Below are 15,275 nucleotides of genomic sequence, written 5' to 3' on the forward strand. Positions count from 1 at the left end.
ATTAGGACAGCTCTGTGTGTGCCCACTCCTGTGTGCATGCCCAGTGTGTCAACGAGTGTGTGTGCCTGCAAGTGTGTGCCCAGGCATGTGTCTGTCCCACATGCTCACACGTGTGACGGAGAGTTGTGTGGGTCTTGCTGCGTCCACTTGGAATTAGCTGGCAAGATTGCCCACAGAGGATTTTTCTTGCTATACATTTGAAATAAAAATTTATTTGCTCTAAAGTTCTCTTTTGTAGTTACTTTCTGAGGGTTATTGTGATATATAAATATTTATCCTTTTCCATATTTGAAGCGGGTGTTGCCTCCCAATTTAGCTGCAACGAGGAATAAGCTGTACGCACATGTATGAAGGTTTGACCTTTGCTGTATTTGTGCCTGGTCAGAGGGAGGCTTGGGAAGTGTTTCATGTGGTATTTTTCAAAATTTGAGACTAGATTCTAATCAAAATGCATTTTTCTAAGATTAGTTTTGCCATTTACCTAGCAAGCCAATGAGTTAAATAAAGTTAAAGTCAATAGCATTCTCAATAAAAAGAACAGTGATTTGCCCTTTGGTTTCACAATCCCGTCAGGGATTTACGGCATCGAATCCTTGGTTTCATCACAATATTTCCCTGTAAATCCTGTCCTGCAGTTGAGAGAAAGCAGATTCATTTTCCTAAAGGATCAAAGTTATAATTAGAAATTGTGTGGTTTAAAAATTGTGAAAGCCCCAGTATACATATCCAAAGAATAGAGTGGAAAAGAGTGTCAAAAGTGATGTCATAACCTCTTACTGACCAGAGAGGACAAATGATGTGCCTAAGGTCCCACAGCTCACAGCTGGGAAATGGCTGGTCTAGAACTCAAGAGTCCTTGTGCCCTAGTTTCTACTTCACCATGCTGCCTCCTTTTTTAAAAATTCCAATAAAACGTGCAGAAAAATATGGATATGTGGGTTACACACGGAGCCCCAAAGTTCTATCATGGTTGTTGAAATTTGTTCATCCACAACACGCAGCCCAAGATGTATCTCAGGCAAAACCACCAAGAACAGGACACAGGAGACCCAAGTCCTGCCCACACAAATACCTTCACCGAGACCTCCTTGAATTCTCAGGCCTCAGTCTTGTTAGGCCTCAGTCCAGTTCCTGGGAACATCCTTGTGCTGCCGGCGTGTGACCTCAGGCCTGGACAAATGACTCCGCCCTGAAGCCAAGGCAGGGGCCTGTAGAGGTTCTGTCTTACTTAGACCCAGGCCCACGCTAATGGCCACCACGAATTTACTGTGGGCAAACCCACGTTTCCCAAGCTTCAGTTTCCTTGGGGACGACACAGGCCCCTCCAAGAAGCATGTGCATTTGGGTGCTGTGTGTATGTGCCAGCTGGATGTCAGTTCTATGGCGTGATTTTGTCTCTATGGTAGGCATGTTAGATCGCTCTGGAGACTTGTTCCTTGTGGTAACTATGCAGCCACATCTTCAAAGCGGGGGTGAAAATCAGGACGGAGCCCGTCACTGAGACTATCAGAAAGAGCCACAGGAAGATGCGGTCCAGAACTTGCGCTACGAATTTCCAGTCTTGTACTACCTGCAAAAGAGACAAAAAGATAGCTTCCATTTAGGAGGCTGGGCAACCATTCTGGATTTGTTCCAAGGCACTTAGAGAGGGTAATATTCCGATTTACAGTTTTCAAAACACACCTAACACATCGCCTGTACGATAGGCTCGGATTCTTCCCGGTCACTTCACTAATGATGCCCAAACCAAACGGCCTGTGAACACTGTCATCAGCATTGAAGATGTACAATAGAAACACAGAATCGTTGATGCATTTGTAAGCATTGCTGATTAAAACGGGGGGAAACCCACTTTTTTTTTTACACAAATAAAAAGCCAATATCTCTCAGTGTGATGCTTCCTGATATTACATATGAAATGAACCACAAATTTATAAATTAAGAATTTTGGCGGCTCAACGTCACAAGCCTATCTTTCTTCAACCCCACATGTGGGCTTGGCTGCTCCAGCTCCAGAGGATGGACACTGCCAAGGAGGAGACCTGGCCAGGAGATGGCAGGGATTCACGAGGGAGAGAGGAGACCAAGTCCCTTTGGAGGAAGGGAAGTCGGGAGAAATGGGCAACAAGCTGTTCAGGGCAAGGTCAGAGCAGGAATAAGCAGCGAGGCTGGAGAAGGACGGGCCAGTTATCATCTTTAAAGGGGAAAAATGCCCTATTTCAAGTCATAGATCTGAGTCCAGGACTATTTTGAGCCTGAAATTCACAACCTTGACACACATTTTTTGTTCAAATCTGTAAGCTAAATAACTACACCCTTTTCTCTCACCAAAATATTGGTTGTATACCTCTTTTATTTTTTTCTTTATTGATTAAGGTATTACATATGTGTCCTTATCCCCCCATTGCCCCCACACACCCCTACTCATGCCCTCACCCCCGCCCTGGTGTCTGTGTCCATTGGTTAGGCTTATATGCATGCATACAAGTGCTTTGGTTGATCTCTCCCCCTTACCCCCACCCTCCCCTACCTTCCCTGTGATGTTTGATGGTCTGATCGATGCTTCTCTGTCTCTGGATCTGTTTTTGTTCATCAGTTTATGTTGTTCATTATATTCCACAAATGAGTGAGATCATGGTAATACTCTATTTTTCATATTAGTTTAAAAATCTGACACTTTCTGTTCCTTTACTTCCAAATACTATGGATAGAAATATCTATCATCCCATTAAAAAATGAGAAATTACCAGAGACCAGAATAGCCTATTTAAAATGTAGAATTGAATTATTTTAAATAGAATTAAGTCTAATCATAAGGACTAGCGCTTAATCCAGAGTTGCTTCTCTCTTTCATATTCTGTTTTTGTGAACGTCTTAAAAATCCATGCCCAAATCCCTAATTTATGTCAGGGTTTGTTTTAAATTTTGTACATGTAAAGCAGACAGCTAATAATGCCACATTTTAAACAACGACAGCACTTTGTTGTAAATCGAAGTGAGAACATTCATTCTGGCGCAGCTCAGTGGCAGGCAGCATTATTCTGAACACCCGTCGACTCACCTGGCTGATGAAATGCTCCTTCTTCACGTGCCTGGAGATGTATCTAATGGAGTCAGCAGCCTTTTCCAAGAAAGCAACCAGAACCTTCTCTCCATCCCCCATCTGCTTCTGTGTCTTTTTTCCTAGGACTTTACCTTTCACCACCCGTTTACTCTCGTCTTTCTCTGGGGAAGAGTAGCGATCCACGTGGTGCTTCATGCAAAGTAATTTAGGAAGTCTTTGCAGAAAGAGCCTCTTAACCCAGGGGGCCATGGGGTGGTGAGTGGACGAAGATCTGTGGTGAACATTAATGACAAACACAGTGACAATAATCGACAGGGTGACGAAAATCATGATGAACAACAGGTACTCTCCAATGAGAGGAATGACCTTGGAGGAGGAAGGGATTATTTCCTCAATCACTAGAAGAAAAACTGTCAGGGAAACCAGGACAGAGGTTGACAAGGAAAGTTTTTCTCCTTCGTCAGAAGGTAAATAGAACACCAGAACCGTCAGGAAAGAGAGTCCCAGGCAGGGGATTATCAAGAAGAGGGTGTAGAACAGAGGCAGGCGACGCAGGACGAAGGAATAGGTGATGAACGGGTAGGAGTACAGGCCGTCTCTTCTGTGTCCCTTCATCCCTTTTGCATTTAGTATTTCCCATTCTCCATTATCGAAGAAGTCTTTTCTGTCGACGTTTTCGTTCATCAAAACGAGGTCGACCATGGTACCATCGTAAGTCCAGGACCCAAACTTCATGGAGCAGTTCTGCCGGTCAAACGGGAAGAACGTGACGTCCATGGTGCACGAGCTTTTGTAACTGGCAGGAGGGGTCCAGGTGACGGTTCCATTCGATTTCACGATGGCTTTGGTCATGAGGGAGCCTTCGAAACGTCCATCAGCACTGTGGTAAAAGTAGTTTCACTTTAATGGTAAGCTGACTCTTATTCGTTTGGGGTGTGTGTGTGTGTGTGTGTGTGTGTGTGTGTGTTGTTTTTTTGCCCACCACTGGACTATTTGTATTTTATTACTTTCCTACTACAGGGTCAAACAATAACTCAAAAAGAAACAGTCCCCTCGTTACTTGAAGTTGTGCCTTTCTCTTCATTATTTTACCAACTTCAAGCTTTTCTATTTCTGGTCCTAACCTGCCCAGTGTCCTTTTCTTCTCTGATACTTACTTTTCAAAGAGAACTATGTCAGGGAGCCAGAGAGATTCTGATGGGACTTTAATGGAATGAATTCCGCCGTATTCATCAGGATTCCAGCGTAATTTGTGGTCTGTCCATTCCTGCATACAATTAGCACACTGTAATTTTATTCTGAACAGTCAGTGTTTTTCACTTTGGAATCTTCAAGTTTATGTTAATTTACTAACCCAGTGTTTTACTTAAATAGTGCATTACTAGGTCTTGTGACCCTATCTGTGGCAGTTGGAAAGATAGGGCTTGAGCCAGCCTGTCTCTGGTCTTGCCCAGGCCCACACACCCATCCTACCTGGGATTTCCGAAATTGCTACATCTACCTCTCGATGAAGAAGCTCAGCAACAAACAACACTGATTCATGATCCATTTTTTTCCAGCCTATTTTCTCTTATGAAACAAAAAGCAATGATAGATCTAACTCAGTTTCTTCTAGGTGACTTGGCCCAGTGAAATTTTAATCTCACGGTAAAGGGTACAAATAATTTTCAATGTCACTCAAGAGTCCTGAACAAACATCCACCCGGTATGTTCCTATGAAACATCCAGGATCTGCTGACTACTCTTGATGACATTACAACTTTTATCCAAGGAAAAAATATTTTCCAAGAATTGTTTTTCTAAGTTTTAATCTGAACTTATCTTATGAGCACCCAATTACAGTTTCAAATTATACTCCTAATAGTGTTAGCCTCCAATGCTTACATATTTGTTCTCATCATAGAATGAAATTATAGCATGTTTTACAGGGGCTGATGGACCCAGATTAACAAGCATGACCATTAATTGATCTGATTATGAAGGTTAAGAGGATGACATATGGATGACCCAATTACAGTAGAAATGGACTTCCTTAAAAAGATTTTGGACCCAGAATCTTATGAAATCTGACCTGAAAATTAAATTCTTCTATTCTACTGTCCCTCATGTGGACAGTTGAGTAATGATGTAGGATAATGTTAAACGACATTTCAGAACGCTAGAAGGGTATGCCCAGTGCGAGGCTTCCTGGAGCCCAGTGATGCCAGCTTTGTCATTAAAAAAATGGGGAGTCAGCAGATGGATGACTTGACTGGGTGGTGAAATATTACAATAAGCAGGATGCCTGAAAAGGATAGAACTACACACTCTAGATGAGATATTTTCTATTTTAGACAGTGTTTGTGAGGCTCAACCCTTGAAAAACAAATTTTAAAAAATATGAGTCTTTAAAAAGCTACATGCCCCTTAGCTGGTTTGGCTCAGTGGATAGAGTGTCAACCTATGGACTGAAGGGTCCCAGGTTCGATTCCAGTCAAGGGCACATGCCCGGGTTGCCCGCTGGATCCCCAGTAGGGGGCATGCAGCAGGCAGCCAGTCAATGATTCTCATCATTGATGCTTTTATCTCTCCCTCTCCGAAATCAATAAAAAATATATTTTAAAAAATACTACACTATAAGGGATAAAAGTTGCATGACAATTTATGGAAAAACCATGCCTATGAAAACTGACAGTTTAAGAGGCCAAACTAATAAAGTATTTACCATGTTTACTTGGTACTCACAGGCTTATTTTTTCCCCCTTTCCTCTGCCCATTTTGAAAAGCAAATATAATTTCATTCCCATGAATAATTTGTTTCTTGCTGAGGAGACTTTTACCACCAGCAGCAGGTCTGAATCTCAGCAATGTTGAGGGAAACTCAGAGTCGCATTTTTTGTCTGTTTCACTTTGACCTCACTTATGTTTTTAAAATTTATTTACAATAAAACTCACCTTTTCTTGTGTATAGTTCTATATGCAAACAGTTGTATAATCACTAACACCATCAGGATACCGGAACAGCTCTGTTGCCCAACAAATTTCCCATTTGTAATCAACCCCTCCCACATCCCCAGCCCCTGGCAACTGCTGGTCTATTTTCTGATCCTATAATTTTGCATTTTCTAGAATTCCATATCAATGGAATCATGCAGCAGGTAGCCTTATGATCCTGATTTCTTTTACTTATCACATGGATTTTGGATTCTTCTATGTTGTATTAATTTGTTCATTTTTATTAGTGAAGTCTCCCATTGTATGAATAGACCACAATTTTTAAAATTTTTCATATTTTAAAAATGTTTTTTGTTAAAAGTATTACATATGCTCCCCCCCCCCCACTGACCTCTTCTAGCCCACCTCCACCCCTGCCCTAGGCCTTCATCACCCTATTGTCAGTGTCTATGGGTTATGTATATATGCATACAAGTTCTTTGGTTGATCTCTTCCCACCCACCCACCCACCCCTGCCTTCCTTCTGAGATTGGACAGTCTATTTCATGCTTCTATGTCTCTGGATCTATTTTGTTCATTAGATTCCACATATGAATGAGATCATGTGATACTTGTCTTTCTCTGACTGGTTTATTTTGCTTAGCATAATACTCTGAATATACTCCAATTTATTTATCCATTCTCCAGGTAAAATATTTGGATTCTTTCCAGTTTTTAATGACCATAAATAAAGCCACTGGTTTTCTGTCACTTGCACCTAAAACGTTCTCGGCTGATCCTGGGGAGAATCCCAGCGGACCCTGAGCAGGCAGCATGCTGCAGGCACACAGGCAGTGAGCCCCACGGCAGACAGACACGTTCTCAGACAGACTGACTGGAGTTGAGCCCTTATATCCTAGCTCGGTCTTGGAAAACAATGTTAGTGAGCACAGCGAATGAGCCCAACCCCACAGTTCCTCCCTTTGGACAAAAAGATTTTTGGAAATGAAATCGTCTGCCTCTTGGATCCAGCTTTCTCTCCACTCCAGGCACAGCTGGTGTTCACCTATGCCCAGCTCTGCACTGCAAAGGGGGAAGGTGCAGGGCTGATATTCTGGGGCCCCTGCCTTGGTGCAAACACCAGCGTTACCAGCTGTCCTAAGAAAACTGGGCCAAGCCCCAGGGCGAGGGATTTTTCAGCCAGAAAGGTTTGCCTTGCTTACTGGCTCTCGAACCGCGGCATGAACAGCTGTGGCGAGAGATAACAGAGAGGTAGTGGTATATTATGGGGCTCACAGTTTGGGGGTATTAATGCATTCCACAAGTGTGCCAGGCTTGTGTGCGCGTGGAACACACACCACCACCGTGTACTCCAGCCTGGTGCTACCTCAGAAAGTAAACAAGTAAACTAATGAGACAACTGATAACCACACCTGGGGTCCTTGCTATGAAGGGGGAAGGGGGTGCAGTTGTGGGCAGGGAAGGGACTTCTGAGGAGTTGGCCCTCCAGCTGAGACCTGAAGGGTAAGAAGGAGCAGTGGGCGGTGGGTGCAGAGGTCTGCCGTAGATGGAGCCGTGTGAGGGGTGGGTTTGAATCCCCGAGGAGGATGTAAAGAGATCTGTAGTGGATTCAGGCTGCGTTCCTGAGCAGTGAAGACAATGGGCTAGCTGACTTTTGGTGACGGCTGCTTACTTGGGTGCACCCAGGAGAGAAAGGGCACGGAAGCCCTGGGCTCCCCATGTGGATTGTCCTTTATTAGTTGCAGGTGGAGAGAGTCACCCCTCACAAGCTCGGTGTCCTTCGGTAGCCTGACCTGGGGAATCGGACGCTGTCCCTGACATGCCCATCAGAGGGCCTCACCTAATTTCTACCGTGATGTGATTCCACTGCCATGCTGGCCGAGCCCCGTGCCCCCAATGATCACGTCGTGTTAGACTCAGCAGGGTCAGGATGAGGATCCAGAGCCCAAATCCCCTATCTTGTCCTCTAAGGCGCTGTGAGATTTTCTGGGCAGGTGCCTGTTCTCTCCAAATCTCTAACCCAGTGATGGCGAACCTTTTGAGCTCGGCGTGTCAGCATTTTGAAAAACCCTAACTTAACTCTGGTGCCGTGTCACATATAGAAATTTTTTTATATTTGCAACCATAGTAAAACAAAGATTTATATTTTTGATATTTATTTTATATATTTAAATGCCATTTAACAAAAAAAAAAATCAACCAAAAAAATGAGTTTGCGTGTCACCTCTGACACGCGTGTCATAGGTTCGCCATCACTGCTCTAGGCGCATCTGGAGGTTAACCTCCTGCCTCTTCCCTTCTTAAAGTAAGAGATTAGAAATAATATCCTGTGTCCGTGGAGCACGTTCTAGCCATGACTTTCAAAGCCCTTGACAAATATCAGCTCCATTTCCCACGGCTCCCAGTGGAGGGCTGTGTTATTGCAGGAAACAGGAGAGTAGGGGGCATGTCGGGGCCAAATATCAAAGTTAATCTACCACTAAGAAAAAATGGAAAAATACTCCAAGTCTAGGTTTCCTAACTTGGAAAAGTACAATTTCAAATCCCTGTCATGAATATCCCCTAAAAGTTGTCTTTCCTTACATATATTACCTGAAATATCACTCATAAATGTCTACCTGTTATCACAATTCAGAACGGAATTTCATTTAATCATAAGATTTTTTTTACCATAAATAAATTCTTCGAATTATTCTTAGTTTAATAGTAAGACAACTGATAGTCAGGGACAAATATTCCCTGCTATTGCTTTGATTTGCATCCTGAATGGGATATCCCTGGGTAGTTCAGTTATCTCAAGATCAGATGAGACTTTCTTAAAACCAAATTAATGTTGATTCATTTTAATCTTAAATACAGCAACATGACATATCGTATGTCTCATATTCCCATTACATCCATGAATTGTCTGTGCCAACAGATGGGATTTGTCATTAAGGATGAGAAAACCCTCACCCACCCACCCCAGCCTCCTGCCCCCCAGCTGTCAGCCTGCTCTCTATCTATGAGTCTGTCTCTATTTTGCTTGTTAGTTCGTTTTGTTCATTAGATTCCACATATGAGTGAAAGCAAAGAAGAAGAAAAAAAGGAGAAAAAACTCATGGACATAGACAACAGTGTGGGGATTGCCAGTGGATGGAGGTGGGGTGGGAGGGGAGGGGAGGAAAAGGAGGGTTTAGGGAGGATAAATGGTAATGGCCGGAGAGTTGATTTGGGTGGTGAACACACAATACAGCGTGAAGATGATGTGTTGTAGAATTGTGCACCCCAAACCCGTATAATTTTGTTAACTGGTGTCACCCCAACAAATTAAATAAAAAGCAAAAAAGAAAGGATGAGAAAGCCTACAAAGGTGGCACAAGGAAATGACATTTACTGAGTCCCTACTACATGCCAGATAATGTGTGCATCACATTCACACACAGGACTCATGTAACCTCCCAAGGACTCTGTGAGCGAGGTATTGCTTCCACTTTATAGATGAAGAGATTGAGGGTCAGAGAGGTGAAATAAGTTGCCCAGGTTTATATCGCCGGCCTTTTGACACCTAAATCTCTGCTCGATTACTCTTCAGGCTCCACTTGAATCAGAAGACCAAACTGGCCTATTTTGCTAAGATCAGGGCGAGGCTGTAGAAAAGGCAGGAAAATAAGATGGTGAGTAAGTAAAGGTCTGAGATGAATTCGTGGACTTGGAAGTGCCACTGCAGGTTGTACAAGGTAATCAGGCTTTGAGGAGGTCGCTGACATTTACAGCGAGGCGGTCCCTTCTACAGCAGATTTGTTTTTTTCTCCTCAAAGACCAGCCCCAGGGATCTATCCAAAGAGGCCTTCCTTATGTTTGCTGAACTTTTTGTTGACCTAAAACAGGAATCGGTTGTTGGAGGAACAACACTAGTTTAAGATGTCGGCCTTGGCAGACAGTCAGGCAGCTCTCTTTTCCTCGGGACCCTCCTGGGGAGAGGAGAGCAAACTGTTCCCAGCTACAGCGGAGCCAGCTCACTCAGAATCTTACTGTCTTATTGTTGTTTACCCCACAGTGCCTAGTCCGGTGCCTCACACAGTGCCCAACACGGAGTGGGTACTCCGTAAGTGCTTGTTGAGTGAGTAAATTTGACATCTGTCATCACAGTGATTATTCAAATAACACCATCTTGGCAAAGGGTCAGACCCTTGGGTCATAATGAAAGGTTGGTTTCATCTCCATTACGTTTAAGGTGCTTGCGATGCAGTTTTTTTTTAGCCCTGAACATGACAAAGCAGAATCTGAGTGGCTAGGGCATTATGTGCCTTCTCACACAGTTTCAGTGAATCAATGTTAATAATCTATTTATAATTTGTAGGGTTTTGATTTCTCTCTGGAAGCACGAAGGAGGAAGACAAATGAATTTGCAAAATAAAATCAATAAAGTAAAGTAAAAATAGCTCCACATAAAGGACTTTCTCAGGCTGTCTCTAAATTTGTGCTTGAGAGGAAAGAAGAGGAATGTCTAAATATAACCAAGAACTATGGATATAGAGGCTAACACAGAAGAATTGGGTAAAAAAAAAAACCCACAAAAAACCACAACAGCACAAAAAACAGGTATCTCAGTTGCATATGCTACCATGGAACATACTCTTGTTCCAATTACGTCGCATTTTATCCTCTCCATAGATATAAATTAGAGAGTAATTTTAGCAGAGTTATACAGGGAAAGAATTTCCAAGAGGTTTGCTCTAGTGTGAGAGCTTTGGGAAGTCTTGTTACTGGGAATGCTATTCAGGTGATTCACAATTTCTCCACCTTTTTGGCTTGCACAACTATTGATTCTGTAAGACCCAGTTTAAATATCTCCTCCCCTTGGAAGATCTTCCTGACTTTCTCCCTGTCTCATTTTCACAGTTCCTTATGTATACTTTCTTTATAGTGTTTATCATATTACAGTAGTTGGGTTTTTTTTTACACAATTGAAACTGTCCTCTCTCCTTAAAGGCAGGGCTGTTTTACTCTTTGTGTGTCCAAGATCTACAGAGTGCCTGGCACTTAGTAGGCTCTCAATAAACCCTGTGCAATGAATGAAAGATGCTATGAATCCTTACTTCATTCTCTCCTAACTGTCTTTGTAGACCAAGTCCATGAGATGTCCTAGGGACTGAGGAATCCATGCCTTTGAAGACAGGATTAGAAACTAGCCTTTACTGAGATAGATAGCACTGTGAGAACTGGACATCTTCCCTCAGCTCCTTCCCGTCTGAGGAAGGGAATGATTTCTCTATATAGTGTAAGCCAGACTTCACTGAGCAGTGTGGAAATCGGACACTTCAATTCACCAATCCTCAGTTTTCTCATCTGCAAAGTGGGAATCCTAAGAGAACTTTATAAGGTGGCTGTGAGAATTAACTGAGTTCTTTCTCATGAAACACCTAGCTTAGTGCCTAAGCACTTAGCAGTCAATAAATATTAGGTATTATTGTTATTAGCTGCTCTGAAATTGAGATCCATGTAAAACACCAATGATAGCTTTTCTTTTTACACCAATTTTATTGTTTTCATTGTCCATTTTTTTGTACCCTTCATCTTTCTTTTATCCTTAAAAATATAAAAAAATTTTTTTAAACCCCATAAAGTGACATCATGGCAGAGTTCAAATGCCTCCTATTCCATGCAGCCTTCCCTGCCTGCCACTCATGCCATAGAATTCATCCTTTTTTGCTCCCATATTGTTTGTGCCATAAGATAGTACTTATTAACTAACTAGAGGCCCGGTGCACGAATTTGTGCACAGGTGGGGTCTGGCTCGCCCCACCCCAATCGGGGTGGGGAGGCCAGTCGGGGGCGGGACTGGTGGAGGGAGGGGCCTTGGACTGTTAGCTGGCCAGCCCCACCCCAGATTGGGGGGGCAATCCAGGGTGGGGTTGGCCTGGGGGAGGGGCTGTGGGCTGGTCGAACTCGGGGTCAAATTCTCAGTCGAGGGGACAATTTGCATATTAGCCTTTTATTATATAAGATACCTGTTGTGACATTCCACTCCTAATCCAGTTTGTGTGAGTGGAGCAGCTTTGATCATTTTCTTTGCGATTCTATGAAATGTGCAGTTGTTTTGCTACTTCGACTCCTCCTATGATTTAGAAACAGATCTTGATGTTTATAGGGCAAAGGCTGGGTGTGGCAGAGAAGGCCAAACCAGGGAAACCCAGGTCCCAGCCAGATGAGCTATTAGATTCTATCTCTGCAAATGGGGACAAGGATACCTGCTTTGCTAATCAAGAGTGGCTGAGAACGTATATGAGATAAGAGATACGACAACCCTTTGCACATTAAATGCAATCCAAGTCTCTGGAGTGGAGCCCAAAGCCAGCAGGCTGGCTTTTCCAAGTGTCAGATGGCCCCCCTCCTACAGATCCCTCTCGCTCCGTTTTGTTGGAGGTTTTAGATTTTGATTCTGTCCTGACCTGGAGGCATCTCCAGGTCCCTGATTCCGGTGGCCTAACTGCTGGGAGTCATTTCCAAAGCTCCAGCGAGGGCCCGAGAGCCCGCGGCTGCTTCCCTTCACGTCTAACCTTGTTCTTTGGCTGATGTTTTCTTGTTTTCAAAACCTCAAGAAAGTATAAGGCACCTACTATCTCAATTTCACAGGACAAGGGTCCCTGGACCAGTGTTTTATGTGGCAGATCAGTAAGAGCTTAACCCTAAGGAGCAGTTGGAGAAGGAGGAGTGTGTGAAGCAGTGAGTTTGTTTGTTGTTTTTCTTCCTCAGCCTATTTACAGAGAAGTTTTTCTTCTCTCCCCCGCAAGTTCAAATACAGGACTTCCTTTTGACTTTTATTAACTCAAAATACCTCCAAGTTCCACAGCCTCTAAAGTGGGATAAGTCTCTGAAGATAGAGATAAGTATATAGGACAATACAGATTATTTAGATTGTATTTTTATACCTACATTCTCAGCTTATTATTTTCTCCTGAAGATCTTTATTTGCAAGTAAAATAAAATGCAGATCTATTTCATAGGTTGCTAACATAGCTGCCAATTAAAGAATCAGAGAAACTGAAAGCAGTAAATATGCTCTCACTCTGATCAAAGTTTTTGAGTAGAAGCAACTTGATGACCCTAAATGAAGCTTGTGGATTCTTCTCACAGTTCCCTTTATCCATCGTTCCTTATAAACTATTAGCAGAGAGATCTAAACAATGTCCGCTAAACCGGAATAAATAACTAACTTATTTCAATATAAAGAAATCAACAGTATTATGTTTGCATGTTAAAATTGAGCGAGATATTTAAGATAGCACCACCAAGAAGATTTTAAATCTGTGGGAGATTAAGTGGTATCTGAACATTCATTAAAAAACGAGCAATTAAACCAGCCTTCTCGCCTTCTATCAAGGAAGTGCCAATATTTTCTCCTTTCAGATAACACGCGCAATATTTTCTCCTTTCAGATAACAAGTGCCAATATTTTCTCCTTTCAGATAACACGTGGAAATCATTACCTTTTGAAAGGTAATGATTTCCTGACAACTGGAGACGGAGCTCCTGGGGACAGACGCTTCTGTTTTAGGAAACAGGCCACAGTTGAGCTAAAGCAATCACCGAGGCAGAGCGCTGAAGACCATTCAAACGCATTTTCAGTTACATCAGAAAAACATATTCATTGTTTTGTTTGAGGTGTCACTTTATTCTGAATCTCATGGTGGACTCCTCCTGTCAGTCCCTGCTTTCTCTCTGTAGGGAGCAACAAGACTCCTGGGGGTAGGTTTTTCCCACGGAGGACTGGAGGACCGGTGGAGTGAGGGGGAGCTTAACATCATCAGTTTTCTCATCCAAGTGCAGTGCCTTAAATGGGGGAAAGTTGCACCCTGGAGCCTTTACCCCCTTTTCTCCAAGTGGCCCAGGGACCATGCCCAGGCCTCATCATCAGTCACCCTCCCACCACCCGCCCAATGGACAGTCCAACAGAACGAACAACAACAGAAGAAGGCACCCCTGTGAGTGCCCAAGACCTGCTTTCTGACTCTTGCAAAAGAAAATTAAAAAATAATAGACCCACCCTGGCTGGGTGCCTCAGTTGGTTGGAGATTCATCCCATACACCAAAAGGTTGCGGGTTCAATCCCCAGTTGGGGTGTCATACAGAAGGCAACCCACCGATGTTTCTCTCTCTCTCTCTCCTCTTCCCTCTCTCTAAAAATCAACAAAAACATATTTAATAAAATAAATTTAAGAAAGATTTTTTTTAAAAAAAGAAACCCACCTGCTCCCAAATATCTCCCTAAAGAACCCAATATGCCCTTTAAAATAATTATTTTTCAAATGGGAGCCTTTCTAAAGAATGGAAATAATCAGGTTGGCAAGTACAGTTCTTGAGTTGACATTTACCTGTTTGAGCCACACATTTGTTGTCATCAGCTGGTTCTTTTCATCCTAAGAAAATGACAAATAAAAAGATGTAAATTCAATTTAAGTGAATTTTGAATTTTGGATTTTTTTTTGTCAGAATGTCTGGAATCTTCCCTTTGAGGTGTTCAAAATGTAAAGAATTCTCAACTTAAGAACTTAAATGCATGAGATTCTAAAATATTATGCATATTTTGCTTAAAATGAAAAAAAATAATTAAAGCAAGTAGCGGTTCATTGTGGTGGTATCCTATCTAATGATAGACAAACATGGTAATTAACCATACCTTCGCTACCATTGCCATTGACTGATCAGCACGATATGCAAATTAACCGCCCACAAAAGATGACAGCTAATTTGCATTCTGCAGGCAGGGCGGGGCCCCAGGAACCGCCATCCAGGCCCCTGTGTGCGGCCCCAGGAGTCGCTGGAAAGGCAAACCGCAGGCAAGGCGGCCCCCTGGGACCCAGGAGCCTGTCGGCAAGGTCTGCAGGCGCAGCAGCGATCAAGCTATGAGGGGGAGGGTGGGGGGCGGAAGGAGCTACAGGAGCAGTTCTGGCCGGAGACTGAAGACTCTGGCTAGAGCGAGGAGCAAAGGCTGAAGGCTCCAGCTGCAGCAAAGACTGTGTCCAGAGCGAAGATGGAAGGCAGTGGCCAAAGTGAAGGTCTGGGTCCCAGGTGCCAGAGGAAAACTGGTGCTGGCAGCCAGGGGAAAGAAGGCCTATTGCATGAATCTTCGTGCAATGGGCCTCTAGTTTGTATATAATTGCATAACCCAGGAAGCACTTTCGGGATGCCAAGTAGAATTAAATATTAGCTAAATTGGAGTGGGCTATGCACGATTTTCTAGAAGGACTCCTGGGCGTTGAGTCAGCTGGGGTGGGTGAGTGTGTGGTGGGTG

General features: G+C 43.2%; 1 protein-coding gene across 1 annotated transcript in view; it reads right to left on the reverse strand.

Annotated features, from left to right (window-relative positions):
• Nucleotides 1-1,326: 1,326 nt before the first annotated feature.
• The window catches only part of CHRNB3 (cholinergic receptor nicotinic beta 3 subunit), a 24,627-nt gene continuing 10,678 nt past the window's right edge, over nucleotides 1,327-15,275 (reverse strand). The window contains exons 3-6 of the mRNA XM_006097033.3: nucleotides 14,356-14,400; nucleotides 4,222-4,331; nucleotides 3,062-3,944; nucleotides 1,327-1,570 (exon numbers count right to left, since the gene is read on the reverse strand). Of these exons, the coding sequence (XP_006097095.1) occupies nucleotides 1,412-1,570; nucleotides 3,062-3,944; nucleotides 4,222-4,331; nucleotides 14,356-14,400 (1,197 nt within the window). The 3' untranslated portion in view covers nucleotides 1,327-1,411. The remainder of the gene's footprint in view (nucleotides 1,571-3,061; nucleotides 3,945-4,221; nucleotides 4,332-14,355; nucleotides 14,401-15,275) is intronic.

Source organism: Myotis lucifugus, unplaced genomic scaffold, assembly GCF_000147115.1.
Source record: "Myotis lucifugus unplaced genomic scaffold, Myoluc2.0 scaffold_194, whole genome shotgun sequence".
NCBI classification, from domain to species: Eukaryota; Metazoa; Chordata; class Mammalia; order Chiroptera; family Vespertilionidae; genus Myotis; species Myotis lucifugus.